The sequence below is a fragment of the Excalfactoria chinensis genome, chromosome Z (assembly GCF_039878825.1).
Source record: "Excalfactoria chinensis isolate bCotChi1 chromosome Z, bCotChi1.hap2, whole genome shotgun sequence".
Taxonomy (NCBI): domain Eukaryota; kingdom Metazoa; phylum Chordata; class Aves; order Galliformes; family Phasianidae; genus Excalfactoria; species Excalfactoria chinensis.
In genome coordinates, this window is record NC_092857.1 from 45,563,842 (window position 1) to 45,586,345 (window position 22,504).

The following is a 22,504-nucleotide window of genomic DNA, read 5'->3' on the forward strand; positions in this document are numbered from 1 at the left end:
AACAGAATTCAGTCAGGGATGTTCTCTAGTAAAAGTGTTAATTTCCGCAGCTAGTTAATATCAAAATGCTTGAGAAGATACATAGTCCACTGAGAGATTTCCATGTGATAAGATATGTATTAGAGGCAAGATACTGCATGAATTTACACAGCATCCAGTAGCTAGGGAAGGGAGCAGGAAGACAGATGAGTTTTGGAGTGTCTGAAGGCAAATGTGTAATCATTAGATGGAACAGCTTCACTGCTGTCTTGTCTGCTACTGGGGTTTCAAAACATTCATGTAGTGTGCATGATCACTAATGCAATTTTTCAGGTTTTTTTTAATGTTTAATTTTTACTGGAAATTGACGTATTTCAGTAATTATTCTGTAGTTATGTTATTCTAGATGTAGAATAAGAAAACAAAAAGCAACGAAGGCGATTAGTCCTCTAGTAAATATATTTATTTGATTTCAAAGAGCCCTTTTCTTCAAAATCCCAATAAAATGTTTATTCTAGCTGAGCTAACTGTTTTATCTATAGATTGGAAAGCTACTTTAATGGCAAGCAGCTACAGGGTTTGTGGAGGAAAAGTGACAGTGTTCTATCATAATTAAACAGCCTTACTCCTTATCATAATTCTGAATTTGCTCTTCTTTACTCTTTTCACTAGGTGGTTTGCTGCAACTCAGTTTGAGCCTCTTGCTGCAAGGTCTGCTTTTCCATGCTTTGATGAACCAGCACTTAAAGCGACTTTTTCAATCAGGATCAAGAGAGATGAGAAACTTTCCACTCTGTCGAATATGCCAAAGGTACTTAGTATTGTATGGGAATTTTAGTAGAGCAGTCCTCTAGGTAATCCTCTTACGCACTTGCATTGTATTTGTTACATTAAAGTCCGGGGGTTTAACTTAAAATTACAGGGACATACAAGTTGGAACTTGAGAAGGTAAACTGCAAACTCTATGACTTTATATAATTAAAGAGTTTCTGTTTCTCAAGGACTTGAACTAAGTATCTTTATTAAGAAAAGTAGACCCTTTAATACACTGCATAATGTAGGGTTGTGTAGGGGCGTGCAGAGTGTCACATTGTGTAGTGGGAGTATATATTGAGATGGGCTGTGAACTGGCTGGAGGAAAGAAGCCAGACAGTTGTGATCAGTGAGACCGAGTCTAGTTGGAGGCCTTTATCTGGTAGAATCCCTCAAGGGTCGGTGCTATTGGACTTGGATGAGGGAATGGAGTGCACTGTCAGCAAGTTTGCTGATTAAGCAAAACTGGAAAGAGTGGCTGACGCACCAGAAGGCTATACTGCCATCCAGCGTGATTTAAGTCAGCCTGATGAGCTGGGAGGAAGAAGGGAGTGTGGAAATGTAATGAAATTTAACCAAGGCAAATGCAGAGTCTTGCATCTGGGCAATAACAACTCCTGGTACCAGTATAGGTTGGGAACTGACCTGTTGGAGAGCAGCATAGGGGAAAGGGACGTGGGGGTCCTGGTGGGCAGCAGGATGACCATGAGCCATCATTGTGCCCTTGTGGCCAAGAAGGCCAGTGGCATCCGAAGGTGTATTAAAAGGGGTGTCATTTGTAGGTTGAGAGAGGTTCTCCTACTCTTCTGCCCTGCCCCTGTGAGACTGCATCTGGAGTACTGTGTCCAGTTCTGGGCCCCTCAATTCAAGAAGGACAAGGAACTGCTTGAGGGAGTCCAGTGCAGAGCCACAAAGATGATTAAGGGAGTGGAGCATCTCCTTAAAGAGGAAAGGCTGAGGGAGCTGGATCTCTTTAGGTTGGAGAAGAGGGGACTGATGGGTGACCTCATGAATGTTTATAAAAATGTAGTGGATGAGTGTCAGGAGGATAGACCCAGGCTCTTCTCAGTGGTATCCAGTGATAGGTCAAGGAGCAATGGGTGCAAGCTGGAATGTAGGAGGTTCCACATAAATATGAAAAAAACTTTTTCACAGTAAGGGTAACAGAACACTGGAACTGGCTGCCCAGAGAGATTGTGGCGTCTCCTTCTGTGGAGGCATTTGAAATCTGCCCTCTCCTGAGAGGAATCAGACTAGATGATCCTTCAAGGTCTCTTCCAATCCCTGACATTCTGTGATTCTGTGATAGCTGAGTGGCTATGGGAGCAATTAGTGGGCAATATTGATGGTAGGTGGAGGGCTGGACTAAATGAACTTAAAGGTCTTTTCCAACCTTAGTGATTCTGTGATTCTTGCTCAGTGTGAAGAAGCCACTAAAGGAATTTTGATGTTAACTAAAAAAGTCTCAACAGCCCTTAAGATTCCCTTTGAGGTTTCTATGTTTGCTGATATTGCACATTTGCAAAATATTGGAATGTCTTAATCGTGATTTGTGTAACTAGGAACAGTTCTTGTGCAAGATGGAGGGATTGGACTTTTGAGCCAGAGCAAAGGGAAATAGGCTGTGAACAGAGCCTCAGCTCCAGAATTCAAATCAGGATCTATAACTCCTCCAACTAGATCCTTTCATTTAAAATTTTATATGAGCATATCTGTATTTTATGGTGATGATTTATTCCATGAAGTGTTTGAAAAAAGCTTTATAGAAGTGTGATTCATTCAGATAGCCCATAAGGACAGACATTGCATAGTCTATCTCTGAATGAATGTCTCTCATCAAAAACATTATCATCATTTATCACTCGGTAGAAACTCATTAATATTGACATTAATCTAAGCAGTAATTAAAAAAAAAATTGCACCCTTGATGTTGATGAAACGTACATATTACACTGTGCAGTTTAGTTTCCTGAAGGCTATCAAAGGCTCAGGTGCTGATTTAGCTACCCGTTCGTTGAAAACCAAACTGATAATTATACCTCTGTGAAATATTATCTTGCTTGTATTGGGTGAATGTTTATTTTTGTGGGTATGTGGTGATTCTCAGTCTTCTCTTTAATGGGATTGCAAGCACTTTGGTTTGTACCAGGCCAAAGAAAACTTTACTGGCTGTTCTCTTCTTCACTGAAAGATTCGATATGCAGACTCTTCTGGAAAACTGGCAGTCATTGGCTCAAGGGTTGCAGTCTCCATCCAGAGAGATGCTGCACCCTCCACTGCTAACTCTTAAATGAGATTGGGGGGGGTTGGGTGGTGGATACAGGTTTCTGATCACTCGGGTGCATTGCTGGAATCTTAGCTCTCTGGGTTAGGCGTGTCTTCTCACATGGTGCTCAACCACTGGTTCAGGCTCTGTCCTGGCAATTCCATTGCAGTCACCTTAACTATAGACTTAGCTGTTCCTGTACTACATAGAAAACATGCATGTCTTTCCTTGTTTCTGTCACCATGTTCTGCATAGAATCATTCTTCAAGTGACTTGATGGCAATCCTGCCATCAAATTTCCTTTTAAATGACATGATGTCCTTCTGCCATCTTCTTGGCATTTTGATTCTTGCTCCTGTTTGTCATACCACTTGAATTGCCTTCTGCTGTCTTGGATACTTATCTCTTCTGCTTAGCTATGTCTGTATGTCACAGGCAAAAGATCCTGTCACTCACACTCATTTGCTATTACATTACATCCAAGAATGCAGTTTTTAAATAGATTTGGAAGTAGTCCCTTTGGGTTTTGTAATTTGTCGAGAGGACTTGTTCTCCTGTGTCAGTGAATCAGAGTACAATCATGAAATAGGCTATTTTTTTGACTGAACAAAATAAAGAAATTAGACTCAACAGTTTCAGTGGAAAAATATGTTACCTGAGGTGTTCCCATTATCAACAAATTCTCTTTAGCAGTATCAGTTTCTATATGCAAGTCCTCTTATTGGCATGGTTTATTCCATATTTTTCCTGTCCAAAGTGTTCTAGCATGTGCCAAATTCTTGAATTTTAGATATAGCTTGAGTTCGGTGTTCTGTTAGGTAATATGGGCTTTCCATGCAGTACTGTTAATTCTTGCACACAGCATGAAATGTGGATGAAGGGATCATGTTGCGTATATTGCATTGCAGTGATTAGATCATTGCTAGGATAGGCTTACTTCTGAAAATAAGCACTTTAACCTTTGTTAAGAAAAAAATACAGATTGTTGTAGAATAACTTGGGTCTGGAGAACTAACCATGTTAGATGGAGAGAATTAATATCAGAGTTTTTATTTTATCCAGGAGAATGTTAAAGGATGAGTTTCATCATTTTCTGTGAATATCTGCATGAGCAGGAGAGCTCAGAAGCAGATCTCAACTAGCACGCGCACAGCTAACATGGCAGTGTTCAGTGGCTGATGCATTCAAGTTAGAAGAAACTGTCTTTTGGGTTTGTTGTGTTTTGTAATTGACTTTTCTTTCTTTTTTGAAAGAGTTTCTCTAGAGCCGCATTAGATTTCCTGTCAGAGTATCACCTCTGTAATGTCTTTATGAAAATGAAGCTGTGGTAAAGAGATATTTTTTAATTGACTGAAGAGGTTCAGGATTAAATTTCTGCTCCTGTGTGGTGGTCAGACCAGTTCAGAATGAAGCTCCTGTTCTTCTTTCAGTCCGGCATTTAATTTTTTGGATGCAGTTAAGTGTTAGGCCATTGTTTGGTTTGATGTAATCCTGTCAAAAGCTGGAGGGTTCTTTTTTTTGTTTGTTTGTTTTTGTTTTTTGTTTTCTCATGTTGATTGTTTCTGAAAACAAAGGTACTTAGGGAGTTCCAGAAGGCACAAGTTCTTCACTTTTTCAAATGCAGTCTCCTTCAGTTTGTAGGTGAGAAGGCAGAAGGAGAATCATTTTGTTTTATTTATTTGTTTTTAATAATGAATGTCTACTTACCTAATTTTGAGGAGATGTCTAGGAAGCGACAAATATTTAATTCATACAGTGCCTGTATTTTTAGCAGGCAGTACTGAACTGTGTCTCTAGCCTAAAGCTCTTGTGGATTAATACTAATCTTTCTGTTGAATTAGGAGCTTAAACTAGGGGCTTTATGTGAACTTAATGAGATACAGGATGTCTCCAACAAGGCAGTCTTCTTAATACTTCATATTAAAAGCTTATTAAGTAATCTGGGGGGTATATAGGCTTAAAACGTTCCAAGCTTCACATGCATTGTAACACCATGAGAAGGTCATAGACCTTAGTCTGTTCCACTGAAACATAACTAAAATATATTCTGTAAGTTTGCTTATAAACTGTTCTTCGCCACCTAAAAGTAATATTTGAATTTATTTTAGTGGGTTTTTTTTTCTTTTGTGTTAATATTGTTCTTTTATTTGCAGAAAGCCACTACTCCTGTTACAAAGGGAATTGTACAAGATGAATTTTTTGTGAGTTTGAAGATGAGCAGCTACCTGGTAGCTTTTGTTGTTGCAGACCTGAAAAACATCAGCATGGAAACAAATGGGAGTCTGGTATGTTTATTCTATTTTTACATCACCCTCTCCCAGTTCATTCAACTCCCAGTTCATTCAAATAAACCTGTAACACATGGAAAAATCAGCGAGCAAACATTCTACAATACCGAGTGACTCTCTCCCTCCCCCATTTATGTATTTATCTGGTTTCATTGTGCGTATCACAGGTGGTAGACAATGACCATATGCTGTGGATTGAACTGATTTCTGGGTTTATGTCAGATTGAGAAGACTTCTACAGCATGGTTCTGAACCTAATAGCTGCTGATACTCATAAAATGTAACATTCTTTGGAGCTTTCTTAATTAGAAGCTTTAAATATTTAGATTTAGTGCCTGATCAATGAGAGGTTCATGTCATACAACTATGAGTTGTTCAGAATATGAACAGGAACAGTACAGATCCTAAAGGAAGTCTGTTTGCATTGCTCTTTGTGGATATTATCTGAGGTCACTGAGCAGTTTCTACAATGTGTGCAATTTAAGTAACTAAATAAAGAACATGATAGTTCTAGGAAATGTTCTTTAGTTAGTCCAGGGGTTTCATGTAAGCAGTAATTTTCATGACTAGCAGGAACTGCCCATTTGTGGTGAAATGTTGGAAGTGTCAGCACCTACTTAGTGCTGAAAAGGAGCATCATCATACAGGGAGCAGTAGCAGGGTAGTGGGATAAAAAGCCCTTTTCAAAAGCAATACTAAGAATTGTTACCTTGTAGGCCAGTGAAGCAACATCATGATGTATATTTCTCTGATATAAAGATGTAAAACATGCTGTTTGGTAGAATTTCGTTCTAATTTGGACAGACGTTTCTAACTGTATCTGTGAGGGACAGACTTCATTCTGTGAGGGACAGACTTCATTTGATCTAGCTTGAGAAAGTTTCTTTTTTCTTCTTTTTTTTTTTTTTAAACCTCCTTGTGACTTCTGTTCAACTCTGTGGTTGAAATTTGTTGAAAGTGTAGCCAGTTCTTTATTAGGGAGGAAGGAAGTGGTCAACACTCAATGTTTTGTGTTTGCTGAGTGCCTGAAACAACTATTTGTGGTATGCTTTCCTTTTTTCATAATAGATTTTAGCATAGATTATCAATATTTTAAAAGTATTTTATGGTAGGCCAGAGCACATGGGAGAGGAGAAAGAATGAATGATGTATTCTGATGGAGGGAAGGTGATTATTCTCTGTGTTTGTTTTTACTCTGACCAGGCTAGATTTAGCCAAGCTAAGAAAGTCCATCAGAGCTTTATAGGACACCACACAGTGTCTAGCAATGTATTGTACTTACCAGCTTAATGAGGGAAAACATAAAAATGATAATACCACATCAGGCTAGAGTACAGCTTGTGAGTTATTCTATGTGCGAGATTGGAGACTGTAAGAAGGAAAACTACCCTCAACACCTTTTGTGCTTCTGTATGCAAGGGCATCCTAAATCAGGATGAATCTGTATCCTAATGGAAGTTATTTTCTTGATAGAGTCACTTCAACATGAATGGGAGACTGTAACCAATTTTTATGAATGTTTTTTGCACTATATTGATAAATTTTGTGCCAAGTATTATCCATTGAGAAAATTTCTTGCAGATGATTCTAGTGTTCTCATACTGATAGCCTAACTTACAGATTAATTGAAGTATGCAAGGAGGATCAGTTAATGTAGGAGAATAAAAGGAGAAAATGGATCAATTTCTCTTTGTACACTCTTCCTGAATATCTTCCCTGAAGGTGTCAGTCTTGAATTATTCTTGTATACGTATCAGTCAGTTTGATGGTCTGTATATATTTCGACTAGTGAATAAACTCTAGCAAAGAAATCTGATCTTCAAGTACAGCTTTATAACCACCTATTGTAACTTGCATCTGTACTGTCCAAACTGTGTTGTATCTATTTCAGAAAGATCTGACCGCTTGAATTTAAGTAAGATTCTTTGCAACTGTAAGTTTCAAAGTTTTTACTCTTGTCTGTTTGGTCTAGGTGTCTGTTCATGCCATACCACAGCATATAAACCAAGCAGAGTATGCTCTAAACACAACAGTGAAACTTCTAGAATTTTATGAAAACTACTTTTTAATAAATTACCCTCTTGAAAAATTAGGTAAGTTCTTTTGAACTTTTTTAAGAGTAAAAAGAAACCTGTTCTGAAAAATGGAAGGGAGTGTAAATTCCTCTCAAATGTCTTTATTTTTCCTTTTAAGAAAATATTATGAAATATCTCTGAAATAAAGTTCGTTAAAAATTAACAATACAGTTTACAGAGGTGCAAACATTAATTGCTTTGCAAGCCAGAAAATATTTGTAATCTCTTGACACTGAGTTGCAGTTTTGTGTAACATAAAAGAAGTAATTCATTTTACTGAGCTTTGATAGGAGGATGGAAAATTCTCAGTCTTCAAATCGTGTTGCCTGCAGTAGTGTCAGCTGTCTTTCCTGTTTGCTTGTGTGTATGCAGTATCTATAGGCAGTGTCTGTATTGTGCTTTAAGTTGTTTGTATAAAATACTGCTCAAGAAACATGGCTATAAATCCATGAGGCCTCTGGTCCTCACACCACAGAATTTAAGTAATGAGATTTTTATGGATAATGAAGTAGAACAGACAGAATTGAAATAGAGATCTGCTTTAGCTCTATCTGTTTTCAACAGTTTCTTTCAAATCTTTTCCAGATCTCGTAGCAATTCCTGATTTTCAGTCTGGTGCAATGGAAAACTGGGGCTTGATCACCTTCCAAGAAACAACACTCTTGTTTGACAATAATGCTTCTTCTGCAAGGGATGAAAAGCTAATAACTGCGGTGATAGCTCATGAGCTTGCCCATCAGGTAGATTTGAGTCATCGTTATTTAGGTGTGGTGAGGTTTTTTGGTGGTACACAGTGGTGGTATACTTGGGGAATCATTCATGCAAAAGCAGTACTGATATTTTGAATAAACTTATTTTTACCACAAAATAAAGTTGAGGATGGGTGGAGTGTCACTATACTCACTGGATTTTATTTCAGGAAAATAATTACGCTTTTGATCTTTCATAGTGGTTTGGCAACCTAGTAACTATGGAGTGGTGGAATGATCTCTGGCTGAATGAAGGATTTGCCACTTTCATGGAGTACTTTGTGATGGAGGAGATTTTTCCAGAATTACATTCAGTAAGTACTTTCTGTAACTAAGCTTACTACACCTTTACTAAGATCTGTTTTTCTCACGCTGACCATAAACGACTGATAATTTGAAGTTTACTTTGAGGACCACTTGTATCCCCAGTTTCTCGCTGTATTTCATGATATTAGAATTAGTAATATTAATCAGCTGTTAAAGGGAGTAGATGCGTATACGTATCAAATACTAACATACAGTCTGTATACTGAAGGTACATTGTTGGCTGTTATTGTCTTTCTCTGTGGGCTTTGGCAGCACCAGAGGTTTTGGTTACTAAATATGCCTGGCATCACTCCTGTCTTATTGTCATTATGGCAACTGCTTGTGTCTGAGTTAGTTTGGGATTCACAAATCAGAGAATCTGGTTTAAAAGTATGTTGTGGCCCCACCCAGTGAGTTCATATAGTATTGCATCACACCAGTAGTATAAAACACTGCTCCCAAAGGCACGTGGCCGAAGGAGGAGGTATTTTTTGGTGTAATAACCTGCTGGTGATTTAGCAACTTGCTCAGGAACTGAGTGCCACAATTTCTGAGGCTCTTGAAAACATGAGGGATTTAATCTTTCCTCACTGAGGAGAGGGTAGAAGCTACCTCAGTAGAGCATCTCTGTTGCTGAATGTGGGCAGAGAAATGAAGACTGATGGAACTACATGGAGGGGCCAGTGGGGAGAGACTCTTCATCCTTGGCAAGGATATTTCTGAGGAGAGAAGATATTAGGGCTCCAGATTTCACTTCCAGGAGTGCTTTTGTAATTTTCATTAGTTACAGGATTAAAAACCTGACTGGTACAGATTGTTTCCCACTTTGCTGGGTTGTGTCCTCGTCAGTGTCCTGCAACTAAGTGTGAGTTCTGTGTACTTAATTCACCACTGTTAGTACATTAAGAAGCTTGAGTTCCTAACTTGGTTCAGTAGAGTTATGTCTTGGAACTGAGTGTTTATTTATTTTTTTTTTAATTTGACCTAGCTTGGTTGTTGTGTTTGATGACCACTAAAAGTATGTTTCCAAAGACATTCTGCTTTTGGGGCATGTAAGTGTTGAAAAAAGGACAAAAAAAACCCCAAACTTTTGGCTACCTTTTTAACAAGACTGCACTTACTGCTGGTGTAGTTTTTTTGGTTTTTTTTCTGAGAGGTGCCTGACAAGGTGCCATCACCCACATTGTTCCACTACTTGGTGGTACCACGAAGTGTTTTGTTGAACACAAAAAAACACTCCAAATTCTCCGCTCAAAGAGAACAGCTTTAAATGTTAAACCATAAAGGATGTCTTGATTATCTCACCATACAGGTCTTTTCTGTTTTTCTGGTAAGCCTTTTCCATTATGCTAACAATGTATTAAATTCAAAATCTTCATCTAGAAGGAAAGAAGGAAGAGACTTTGGTACTAGTATCCCGTGGTATCATGTTTACATTACAGCATCATTGTTGTTCATAATTTTCGTGGACTTCAGACTTTTAACATTAAAATATTTTACAGAAATCATGTTTTTCTATTTCCTTTAAATGAACTGAAAACATCGTTGAGTTAAATTTGAAATTGAACACATAATTATTTGTTTATTAGGTGCATTTGTTTTCAGTAGTGCTGTATATAAATAATTGATAATGGAGGTGGATTTTACTGGTTGAAATATGGCAGGAAAAGAGCAGATTTCATGAATGCAGGTTGTGACAAATATTTTATTGCCTCCACTGACAGAAAGGTGAGCACTTATCACACTAATGGAAGGCAGTGGAACAGGTTGCCTAGGGAGGTCATGGATGCCCCATCCCTGGAGACATTCAAGGCCAAGCTGGATGTGGCTCCGGGCATCCTGGTCTGGTGGTTAGCATCACTGCATATGGCAGGGGAGTTGAACTGAGATGATTGTTACGGTTCTTTTCAACTCAGGCCATTCTATGATTCTGTGAAGACTGAGGCAAAAATGAGTTTTGCTATTCTGCTTGTATATGTATATGTATATGCTTCTCAGATACTAAAAAAGAGTTTATCTTCTAGGATGAAGATTTCCTAAATCTAATATTCAAGGCTATGAAGAAGGATTCCTTGAATTCTTCACATCCAGTTTCTTCTGCTGTTCAGTCATCAGAGCAAATTGAAGAAATGTTTGATGCACTCTCTTACATAAAGGTAACATCAAAAATGTGTATTAATTGGAAAGGGATGTATTAGCTATTGTAAGCATGAATATAAGATTTTACGTAAGTAGGCACGTACAGGCAGTCATTTTGGGCTACTTCTAGTATCTTTCTTTAGTGTCTATGAATAACTACATCGTTTTTATAATTAGGAAGAAAATTGATTGTTTGTGCCTACTTAACACACATCTATATGGTGCTTGTTTCAGTACAAAGTTAAGTTATGAAGATGTAAAAAGGGGTCTAGTGGGTAAGATAAATGACCAACTGCACATATATCCTGTTTCTGATAGCGGATTCTAACAGCTTTGCAAGAAAAGAGCAAAAAAATGGAACCTCTGTTTCCTCTTCTTTTACAGCTTTGTAAAAATCAATATTTTAGGGACTTCCTGAACTGGAGACATGATATTATGTCATATCCTGTTTTTCTTCAACTAGATTCTCTCCATTTCTAATTTATAGTGAAACATATGTGAGAAGTTTCTTGCCTTCCCTCCTTGCTTTCCCTCAAATGGATTTTTGCAAGAGGCAAAATAATGGCCATGTTTTCAAAACCTGTAGTGAGGGGTATTCCTACAGTTCAGTGAATAATTAAATCAAAAGCGTTCAGGCAACCTTCACTTTCAGGCAAGAGGTTACTTCAATTCTAAGAACAGAATTTAGAGTGTGTGAGAACTATACATGTTCTTATGAAAATCTGCCTTTAAATGTTTGTCGATCCTTACTCTAAAATAGTACCCAGTGCACTGTTATCTTTTCATGATGTATGGCTGCTAATCTACATTTTGCAGTCCAGAATGCAAGTCCTCAGTTTTACTAGTGGCTTTGATGTATCTGAAGTAACAAAAAATACCTTTCCATCCACCATTCCTGTTTACCTGGGAACTGGAACTGCTCAGCTCTCAGGGAGCTTTTGACGCAGATGAAAATCATACAAATGTCACTGTCTTACAAGTACAGTTCACTGCCATGCTGAAGGATATTGCTAATGAAGTATGTCAGCCTGCAGAGGCTTGTCAGTTAGAAAATGATGTTCTGTAGATGTAGTAAGCTGGGGGGAAAAATAGTATTATTGTCCTGCTTTGTAACTGTATGTGGAGACTTTAAGATGCACAAAATACTTATTTTTCCAAAGTAACTGGGAAGGAAATTCATATGATATTAGACTTCTTTGTGACTGTATTTGAAGTTTATGAAATATTAAAAAAAATTTTCCACAGCATCTGTGTGTTAAGAAAATTACCCAAAATAAATTTTGGAATTAAATGAAGAATAAAGTTTGGGATAAAACTTGCCATGTTCTGATTTTTTTGTGTGTGTGTGTGCTGTGGACAGGCTATTATGTGCCTGTTCTTCAATGAGTTCTGTATCTGTAACTTACCTTTTTTTTTTTCCCTCTCCAAAGGGAGCTTCACTTCTGATGATGCTGAAGCATTATCTCACTAAAGATGTTTTTCAAGCTGGCATTGAGATATATTTGCATAATCACAAGTATGGATCTGCCCGCAGTGATGACTTGTGGGACAGCATGAATGAGGTACTCATCTTTATTACTCTGCTTTTGTGTTCTGTTTTTCACTTCTCAGATAGTGTTATGCATTTTGGGTTATTTATTTGTTTATGAAAGAAGTAAGACAATATGCTGCAAATAAATACTCTTGCTTATCATAGTTCTGTCTTGTGGTGCTTCTGGATGAGGCTTTGTCCAAGGGCATTCCCCTTCTCATGGCTGGGCTGGTATGCTGGGTCCAGTAGTGAGCTGTATGTGACACATGGGGAATTGCCCCTGCAAGTTTTGCTTGTGCTTACACAGTTCAACTCCTTCCTGTCCCACAGCACTTTCTGAGTTAGAACTGCTGTCCGCAGAGGCCTTTCTTGTGCACTTCCCAGAAGCACAGAGGGAGGCCATGCGCACACACAGTCTAAAACCAGATCAAGAGATGCAGCACACTCTGGCCATACATATACAGAAAATGCTGTAGCTTTTAGGACTCCATTTAATAGTATTCTAGAAGAGTGCTGTAAGTGGTTATGTACTGCCATATCTGCCCTCTAGAAAACTCAACATCTTGTATCATATATATCATATATATATATATGTATTCTCTAGAGTGACATTGTTACTGTGTTATAGCCAGACTAAAATTAGTCATCTTAAATGCAGGACGAAACTTTTCTATTGTAAAGGATCTGAAACCTAAGTCTGTCTAGAAATATTTGCATCTTGGTCTGTCCTTGTGTAACTTTGGGTGTCAATGTCTATTTCTGCAAGCAGAGCTGGGGCTGCAGGAGAGCAGGGTTGTTGGATAGTCCAGTTCTGCCTCTCTGGAGCTGGAAGGCAGGAAGGTGGCTATGCCCAGCAGGGGGGAGAGGGCCTGGTGAAGGAGAGAGTGGGGATTCACAACAGCAAAGAAAGGGATCACTACCAGTGCAAGCTGCTGGATATCTTGGCTTCAAGATGCTCAGACATAGGGAGGGAACAGAGTTCTCTAGGAGTGTCTGTTACACATGGTGGAAAATGCAGCCTCTGACCAATACTCCTCAGTCATGAATTTCTAGAGTGCCCTGTGAGGTGAGCAGTAGTACCCACAGCATGGGGTGACCCTAGCAGATACTTTGCTTCTGATCCGCGTGAGGCAGGGTTTCACCACTTTTCCAGTATGGAAGAAGAGCCATTCTCAAGATGTTAGATTTCTTTCTTAGTCTGTATCTGTGCCTTCAAAAATAACCCAGTTTTAGTCTTGTTTTGTTATAACCCTGCTGTTAGTCTTGAGGGCAAGTTTAGCTTTTCTGTGAACTCAGCAGGCCTCATTCTCCAGTCTGTTGGAATTCAGTCATCATCTTTAAGAGTCAAAACTAATTATTAACAGTGATGGGATTGCTTTATTGCTCTGTTAATACTGTTAAGTAAATTGCCTCCAGCCAATTTAGTAACATCTATCCTCAGAACTCAATAGTGTATTTCTTACTTAAATGACTAACAAACCTTTCTATATGGGGCTTATTAAGTAGTTACAAAGTTCCTACTGTCAGTTTTATCTGCCAGAAAGTGTCTTCCTATCATGTGCTTGCAGTCGGATTTTTTTACAATTTTTTTTTGTAAGTGTGTGTTAATACTGTTAATTTTGTGTTTTGGCTTAGCCTGCATTTCGTGTACACTCACTCATGTGTCTCTTTTTGTTTAGCTTTACTTGTCTCTACTGCAGTGAGTTTGTTTACATCTGTGCCTTGCATCTGTTGCTTCCCTGGGAAGTACCAACTTTCTTACTTTCTTTCCACTGCTTTTTACCTGTTGCCTCTTTGAATTTACTGAAATGTACTGTCTCTGTATTCATTCTCCATTGTTATGGTGTTCTATTTGTCTTCCCGTTTTGTTTTTTTTTTTTGCATCTTGAATTGGGATTTTCTCTTACTTTTTTGGATAGCCTTTCACTTTCAGATTCTCTGTCTATTGTACTCAGACAGTTGGATAGCAGTAAAATCTAGATGTTCTAGATGTCTCATTGCTTTCACAGGTGGGCTGAGATTGAAAGGAAGCTCTGGGTCCATCTACTCCTTCCCTTGCTCTAGCTGGGACATCCAGAGCAGGTTGCCCTGGACCACATCTAGGTGGCTCTTGAAGTCTCCAAGTAGAAGACTCAACCACCTCTTTGGGCAGCTTCTGCCAGTGCTGTGTCACCTGCATAGCACAGAAATGCTGCCTGGTGCTCAGGGGAAAGTTCCTGTGTGCCAGTTTATGCCCACTACCTTCTGTCCTGGCTCTGGGCTCCACAGAAAGGAGCCTGGCTTTGTCCTCTTTATACTCTCCCTTCAAGTATTTATAGACATTGAAGTTCCTCCTCAGCCTCCTCTTTTCCAGCTTATAACAAGAAAATGCTGAATCTTGGCTTGAATAGACAACTTGAATCCATAAGGTGAGCAGTAAGATGCTGATGAGGGTACCCAGACAAAAAGACAACATGAATAGGTGAAAGGTATATGATTCTTCCATGATGATACATTAATCTTCTTGCGTTCCTCTTAGTTCCACCTAAAATGTACTGTTGTAAGATAGAGGTCATATTGTCTTTTTCAGGTTGGACAATTGTCTCTGCTAGTAGAGAGGCAGCAATATGTAGCCATTATAAAGTATTTGTCCTGCAGTGGTGATACTGTAGTGCAGACAGATGTTGAAAGTTCAGAACAGGTTAGGGGTTAGGCTATACAAAGGCTGGTTAAGTGGGATACTAGTTTTAAAAAAAAAAAAAAAAAAAAGAAGAATTCCTACAAGAGAATGCTTAATATAAAGATATAAAGGATAGCGTTATCATTTTGTAATTCAAATGTCATCACATTAATTCAGTTTCTAATATTCATGTCAGAATTTTGAAAAGGTCTTTATTCTGGAGCATGCACAAAACACTGTAATAGCAGTAGAGTCAGGAAAAGCAGGGAGAGCAAGTTGGATCTGGAGAGCTTCCTAAACTTCATCTTCTGTAATGTTCTTGTCTCTATTTTCTCTACATACCAGTTTCTCCCATCTGAATCTTCCAGTTTCTCTTTTCCCTTCTTGCCTAGGATTTACACTACTTCAGAAAATAAAAATAGATTTTCTCCCCTAGATCATTGCTTGTGAAATTTGCACACTCAGTGTCAAAGCACTATAGAATAGTGCAACTACTTATTTGGTAAGTTAAGCGGAGAGGTTTGAAAATTTGTATTCCTGTTTTGTCATGTTCTTGTTATGGTTTTTGTTTGTTTTTGTTTGTTTTTTTACAGATCACCAATGGAACGCTAGATGTAAAAAAGTTAATGAAAACCTGGATTCTGCATAAAGGATTTCCTTTAGTGACTGTTAACCGGAAAGGAAAGATCATCTCATTACATCAGGAAAAATTTTTGTATTGTGTGGAACCAGATAATTGGACATCAGACACGAGGTACTTACCTTCATAGCCCTTTCTACCATTAAAATCTACTTGGAGATATCTTTTGTCTTGTACCTTTCTTGTGTTTTTGTGCTGTGTTTTTACTACTTGCATTCAGAGAAAATACAATCATAGAAAGGTTTGGGTTGGAAGAGATCTTTAAGATCACCTAGTTCCAACCCCCTGCCATAAGCAGGGACATGTCCCTGCTCAAATTGAACACCTCAATGAAGAGAGCATCTGCAGCCTCTCTGGGCAACCTGTTCCAGTTTCTCACTACCCTCACAGTAAATAATTTCTTCCTAATATCTAGTCTAAATCTAGTCCCTTCCAGTTAAAGCCATTTCCTCTTGTCCTGTCACTACATGCTCTTATAAAAAGTCCCTCTCCAGCTTTCCTGTAGGCTCCCTTCAGGTACTGGGGGGCTGCTCTAAGGTCCCCTTGGAGCATTCTTTTCTCCAGGCTGAAGAGCTTCAACTTTCTCAGCCTGTCCTGATAGTGGAGATGCTCCAGCCCTCGAATCATATTGGGGGCGTTCCTCTGGACTTTCTTCAACGGTCTGAGTCCTTTTTGTGTTGAGGGCCTGTCAGTGTTTTAATGGGCTGGTTTGGCCTGGTTCTGTGACGAGCGGAGTGGAGGCATAAGGGAAAAAGGGTAGAAAGATGGGCCCCAAAACAAAACATGAGCAATGATCTGAGGAGGAACAAATTGATTCACTAAATAGGATACTGGAATGCAAGATGACACACTATGATACAGTATAATATAATAGAGTGTAATTAAAATTGAAGCTAATAAATCAAATTAAATGAGAGAAAGAGCATCCAAAAACTGTAGGCCTTACATTAATATTGAAGTGAGGCATGAGGTCAGGATGAGCAGCCTAGATGATCTGAAAAGGGAAAAGATAGGCATCAGGTGACCTTGCCAGGGGTTTTATCTGCTCTGAATACAAAGTCCTCTGGGGAATGTAATTCTTCTTCTCTTCTGGGACAGATAACTGGAACTGGAGCATTAACACTTTAACTCCCAATGCTCTACCTGATGTTATGGTTAAATACCGATAATGGTTACCCATTCCTGCTTCCGCTCCCTGTAGACTTTCTTTTTGCACTGAAGTGCTCCAGAAGGTCCTTGTTGATCCAGTGAGGCCTTCTGGCATTCTTACTCACAATAATGATAGTAATGTAATTAATAATAAGATAATTTAGCACGGAATGTACATGTCTAATATTTGCATTGGAAAAATAATTGATGATCCATGCCCATTTTCACCAAAGCAACTGTCAGTATTCTGTGGCTTTCCTTTGTAAGCTTCCTTCTTGTTTTCTGAAGCTTTTAAGCATAACTTGATGATTTGTGGTAAATGGTAGAATGCACTGATCAGTTTATTTGATATCCAGAGCCTAACTTCACAGGTAAAGATACCCTTTAATTTCAGGAGGTTGTGTGTGCTTAATGAGCAGTTGTAAAAGGCTGCATTGCAGAAGGCTATACAAGTTGTTGGTTTCACTTTCCTTAGAAGTGTAGAGCTGCTTCTCCTTTCTGTCAGTGTTCAGCGTGCATCTTGTGCCTCGTTACAGCAAAGTATAAAACCCAAAGCTTCCTAGGCTTAAAATTTTTTAAGATGGCACCAGTGCTTGACTGCTAGCAAAGAGCTGAATAGATCACAGGCGATATTAATTGTACCAAAAGATAAAAGAAGGTACATACATGAATTCTGAAGAAGTAGAGGTGAGATGGCTGTTAATTGTGGTGAACTTACTGCAAATATGTCTTCTAACCTGAAACTTAACTGTATTGGTAGCAAAATTAAGTATCATAAGCTTGAATCCTTTTCTAGATGTTGGTGATTTTATGCAGTAACGACGTGAAGTCTTACTAAGAGCTAAATCCCTTGCATCTTCTTCCACAATCAGATCCTTGGAAGGAACTTGTCTCTTGAAATGCTGAAAGTTACAGGGACGTGTTTTGATTTTTTCTGAGAGGAAGAAGGAGAACAGTTTATGATTGAAAGGGAAGGGAAGGATTGTTAGACTTAATTGTTATTCTGCGTCTGACAGATATAAGTTTGGGAACTGCATGGAAAGTTTTTGAAGAGTGGCCCATGTGAGTTATTCACAGAAGGGCCCCCTGTCAAACTAGAATGCATATCTACAATCTGTTTTGCCTCAATTAAAGTTATATTTTCTCTAAATAAACAAGTCCTTATCATCATTATGAAGCAAGCTGGCATTTGTTCATCCAGTTTGCGGTCAGTACTGGTGATGTGCAGTCAGTTATGGTTTCTATTACCATAATTTGAAATCTGAGTCTTGTACTTGAATCAACCTAAATTGTTTTCTTGTTGTTTTGTTGTTGTTGTTGTTTGTTTTTAATGAAACAGGGAGAGATCACTAGACTGAACTGAAAATAGTACTGGATTTTTCTGATACGGCTAAAGATTTTCTGTCCACATTATTTTGGACAAGGTACTTAGCATGCTGGAACTAAGAAATAAGTTCTAGGAAATCTTCTCAACACAATAGGAATAATAATTTAGAAAGATGGATGTGTTTTCTTCTGTCATGTTCGGATTATATGAGTGTTTTTTATACTTAATTATGCAGCATGCAGTGTAATTTTAATGTGCTAAATCTTAAAATTAAAAACCAAAACACAGCAACCTTCAAGGCAAATAATAAATGATGCATAATATGTGCTTCTCTTTGTAGTTATCTCTGGGATATTCCTCTCACCTACACGACTAATAGGTGCAACTTTACCCATTGCATCAGTGCATATTTACTGGACCAGAAATCAGGTATGTGACTCAAAACTTTGGAAGCCATTTTAATTTAAGTATTACAGTTTACTGACCTTTCTGAGCATAGGATGCAAAGATGAAGCTACATAGAGTGCATAATAGTTGCAGGGACCCAGATTAAATTACGGTGAGTTCTGTCATCAAACCATGTTGTTAAAGAGTTGACAACCACATTGACAGAAAGGCAGGTCTGGAATTTGTTAAGTCCTGTTCTCTTCCTTTCCTAATGCATACCCAAACTGTCTTGAGCTGCATACTCTTCAGGGAGTGAGTACAATTAGAGTTGCTCTGCCAGTGTACTGAAATCTGAAGAAGCTGGTTCCAGCTCAAATATTATTTGCTTTGTTTCTTGTTACAAGAGTGCATTCCATCTGGAACAGATTAAGTTTTTGAGAAAACTGTTGTGAAACTTGAAACTCTGATCTTTTCAGATAAATCTCTTCTTTTGCTGCATTAGCTAGTTTGAATATCAAATTGCAAGTCTGTGTGCTGGTGTTTTGTGTTTGTTTTTTTAAATTCAGGCCTGGTTTTCTCCATGCCACATGAATAGTTGCTTTACAGTGTCATGTAGAATTGTGCTTAAATCATTTTGGATATCTTCCTCTTTGTTCCATTTTGTTCCATTTTTTTGCGTTTTTAAGCGACTTATCCTCACTGTCTTACAGCATCTGAATGAAGAAGTGTTTTTTCTTCATTAAATTTCCCATACATTGTATTTAACTTGCAATTACATTTCGTTCATAAATCTAACTCCTGCCTCTGCTATTTGAAATAAAACTGTAGAAAATAAAAATTAGATGTATAGAGCTGATCTTGACATGTTTGCTATTTACTTTATTTTACAAATTTCCAGCCTTTAGAAGTGACTTTAGAAATTGTATAAATGCTGTAAATAAGTACATTGGTAGTGTCCTTCTGATGTTGCCTTTACAAAGTCCTCAGTCATTTCTAAACTTTTTAACTTGACCTGGATACTTTGAGTCTTTGTGAATTATCAGAATGGAATAACAAAGTTGTTTAATTTAACGTGTACTTGATCTTGTTGTAATTAATAGGTAAGTAGCTTGATTTCAGATGTTCCTGTTGGTGATCTCATGCTCATCATACTAGTTGTACGTTCACTGTAGAAATTTGGAAGTGTAGGATATAAGAGAAGGAGAGGCATACAGAAGTGTTCCAAGTAGAATGTTTACTGAATTTCAAGGACATTGGATTTGCTCTGCAGGTTGAAAACCTGGCAATAATTGCAGTATTAGCTGAATTAAAGAACTTTTCCTGCTCCCCGAAGTTTTCCTTTTTTGTATCTAGTTGACTTTGAAACTAGATTATGTCCTTTCACCCACTTTAATGTCATTCCTAATTGTCAGTTTGTGTGATGTGTCACTGGTAATTGTGTATGTGAGAGAGGGACAGGGCTGTTGGAAAGGAGCGCTGACAGCAAATCTCTGTTAACTGGTAAGGGCTGCAGATGCCTATGGAGACTTAACAGGTTTGGTTGCACAATGTTAAAAGGTGTAATAGTGGCGATGGATTCAGTATAAAAGCATCTTATAAATTCTGTTAATCTTTTACTTTGGTGTGATTAATTTCTACCAAATTAACTGTAGTAGTAGAATGCATAATAACTCACAAGCCCTGACTATAGAATAGTAGTGTTAATTTTAGTTACTGTCTTATCAAGCCTGAGGCTTGATTTAGCGTATTGAAATACTTGCCCTGATCTCAAGAGTAACAGGGTATGCCCTATTACCTATTACACACAGTCAACATGAGTGAAAAGTGTTCCTGTCTGTTTTTTGGGTAGGAGAGCATCGCTTATAAAATTGTTGGCAGTGCTTTGGCAACAGTGCTGTGGCAGTTACGTGCAATATTGTTCTCCCTTTGCTGTATTTTAGTGTGCAGCAGCAGGGGGCAGATTATTATATTGTTCATTCAGTCAGAGGTAGCTTGGAAAGATGAAGAAGTACAGTTCAATATTTTCGAGCCTTCCCTTGGAATATTTTTGCTAGCCATCCCCCCTCATTGTAGGGGGTATTAGTGAGTGGAAAGTGAATTCTTAGGTCTAGAAATACTACTTCAGACATTTGGGTATGAAAGAACAGATGTCTTAGTGTCTGCTGCTAACTGTCTGTCTGTCCATTAGCTGTCATTGAACTTCCAGAAGAGGTGGAATGGATAAAATTCAATGTGGATATGAATGGTTATTACATAGTAAACTATGATGAAGACTGGCAAACACTGATTGATCTGTTGAAAAAAAACCACACTGCTTTAAGTGCTAAAGACAGAACCAATTTGATCAACAATATTTTCAGCCTTGCAAGGTAAGACTTTCTTATTGGAAAATGTAATTAATATGAATTTCAGGTTTTTCCAAGTGGAAGAATCAAATCTGGGTTATAATGGCAGCTGCTTTAAAGAAGTTTTTATTCAGTCTTCATTAGCTTCTTAAGACTGTACACTATTCACTGGTTTTTATTTTCAATTTTTTATTTTTTATGTTTCATTGATGCTTCCATATTGGTTTGAGGTGTCATCTCCCTGTTTTTTCTTGTTTTTAATTTTCTTAGAGCAGCATCCATTTATTTGTGTCCCAGAGACACTTGATAGCTTCCATTTCTAGAAGACATTATTATATTATTATCTAGTTGTCTGCTGGTCTACTGGTTTGTTGTTTTTTTTCTGTCAATAAGTACCCCTCCTCAGACAAGAAACGGGTTTGTCTTCCAAGTTTCTACTGGCTGCTCCCCTGCTCTTTTACTGTTGGCACTACTTGTATTGAGGTTGAATGTTCTAGAAGACCTCTTGGAGGATAGCACTTTCCTTTAGCTGTGTACCCTCATTTATGATAAATATTTTTGGATGTCATTTTTACACCTTCCTACCTATTTCATTTTATGTTAATTGAAGACGTTAGTGTAACTGTCTTCTTGCTGGTGTTATTATACAAAAACGTTTACATCTAAAGCATTTCTTATTACTCTCTGTATTCACCTATTACTTTGTTAGTGTAATGGAGATTATTGTAACTTGGGCAAGACAGATGTTATCACTTAAACCATTTCAATGTTTCTATTCATTGACCTACAGTCTAGGAAAAGAGTCTCTGAAAAAGGCCTTTGAGCTGATCGATTACCTTAAGGAGGAGAGCAGCACTGCACCTCTCACTCAAGCTTTGTTTCAGCTAGGTCTTATTTTTAGCCTTCTAGAGAAAAGGGGTGAACAACAACTGGCAGCACGTGTCATGGTATGTTCTAGTTTTCTGTTAATTGTAGCTTGAAATAATAGTTTTCTGTAACGTTTACATTTAAGTTAGAGTTGACTATTGAATTTGTCATGCAGTAACCTCATCAAGTTAAACTTGGATTCTAGATTACTGTCAGTCTTAGCAACTCCTGTGAGGTAGCAATGGTATATTGCAGTGCTAAGTTTTCTGTAATGACTTTTTTTTCCCCCAGCTTTTTTGTAGGACTGGTAAGGTAGCGGAATCTGGGAAATTACAACAGGGCTATAAGGGTCAAGATAGTGCAGGGTCTGTGACATCATCTAGTACAGAAAGACTGTTTCCAGAATTGTTGCAGCTGGAGACTGCAGATCAAATTGATTGATACAGAAGCTGCAGGAGGAAAAAAGGTAGTGCTATTTTCTATATAAGTACTAACATGCAAATGTTAATCATTCCCCCATTCCAGCTGAGGGATAGGTTAACATAATGCACTGCTAAAGACATAGCAGTAAAATGAAGGTGTTAGGTTCAGTTCTTGTGGCAGAAATTATAAATTAGTCTTAGCTTTGCCTGCTCTTCCCTTTTATCTAGAAGTTTCCTTTTTGTACTTGTGCATAAGTTTAAAATGATCCTTGGAAACTTGACAGAAACAAAACAAAACAAAAAAACAAAAAAAAAGCAACTGCTATAATAATTTTGCTCATTGAGTATTTGCTCAAAGATATTGCCGTTGTTATCTGCTCTGAAAAGCAGCCTACAGACTCTATTAGATGATAACAGTTTACATTTGGATATCTCAGCTAATGAGTTATTTGGTGGGGCACCTAGCTAGTACTACAAAAGCAGAAACAGAAAAGGTGCATGCTTTAGATGAAACTTTGTTGTTTGTGCTAAACTAAGGAGCACTACTGTCACTGAGTGGAGT

General features: G+C 38.0%; 1 protein-coding gene across 4 annotated transcripts in view; it reads left to right on the top strand.

Annotated features, from left to right (window-relative positions):
- LNPEP (leucyl and cystinyl aminopeptidase) overlaps window positions 1-22,504 on the top strand; it is a 57,862-nt gene that overhangs the window by 26,297 nt on the left and 9,061 nt on the right. For all 4 annotated transcript variants that reach the window (XM_072359282.1, XM_072359284.1, XM_072359285.1 and 1 more), the window contains exons 3-13: window positions 652-790; window positions 5,212-5,343; window positions 7,319-7,439; window positions 8,007-8,161; window positions 8,371-8,484; window positions 10,501-10,632; window positions 12,046-12,177; window positions 15,399-15,559; window positions 18,262-18,350; window positions 20,497-20,677; window positions 21,444-21,600. In XM_072359282.1, the coding sequence (XP_072215383.1) occupies window positions 652-790; window positions 5,212-5,343; window positions 7,319-7,439; window positions 8,007-8,161; window positions 8,371-8,484; window positions 10,501-10,632; window positions 12,046-12,177; window positions 15,399-15,559; window positions 18,262-18,350; window positions 20,497-20,677; window positions 21,444-21,600 (1,513 nt within the window). The remainder of the gene's footprint in view (window positions 1-651; window positions 791-5,211; window positions 5,344-7,318; window positions 7,440-8,006; window positions 8,162-8,370; window positions 8,485-10,500; window positions 10,633-12,045; window positions 12,178-15,398; window positions 15,560-18,261; window positions 18,351-20,496; window positions 20,678-21,443; window positions 21,601-22,504) is intronic.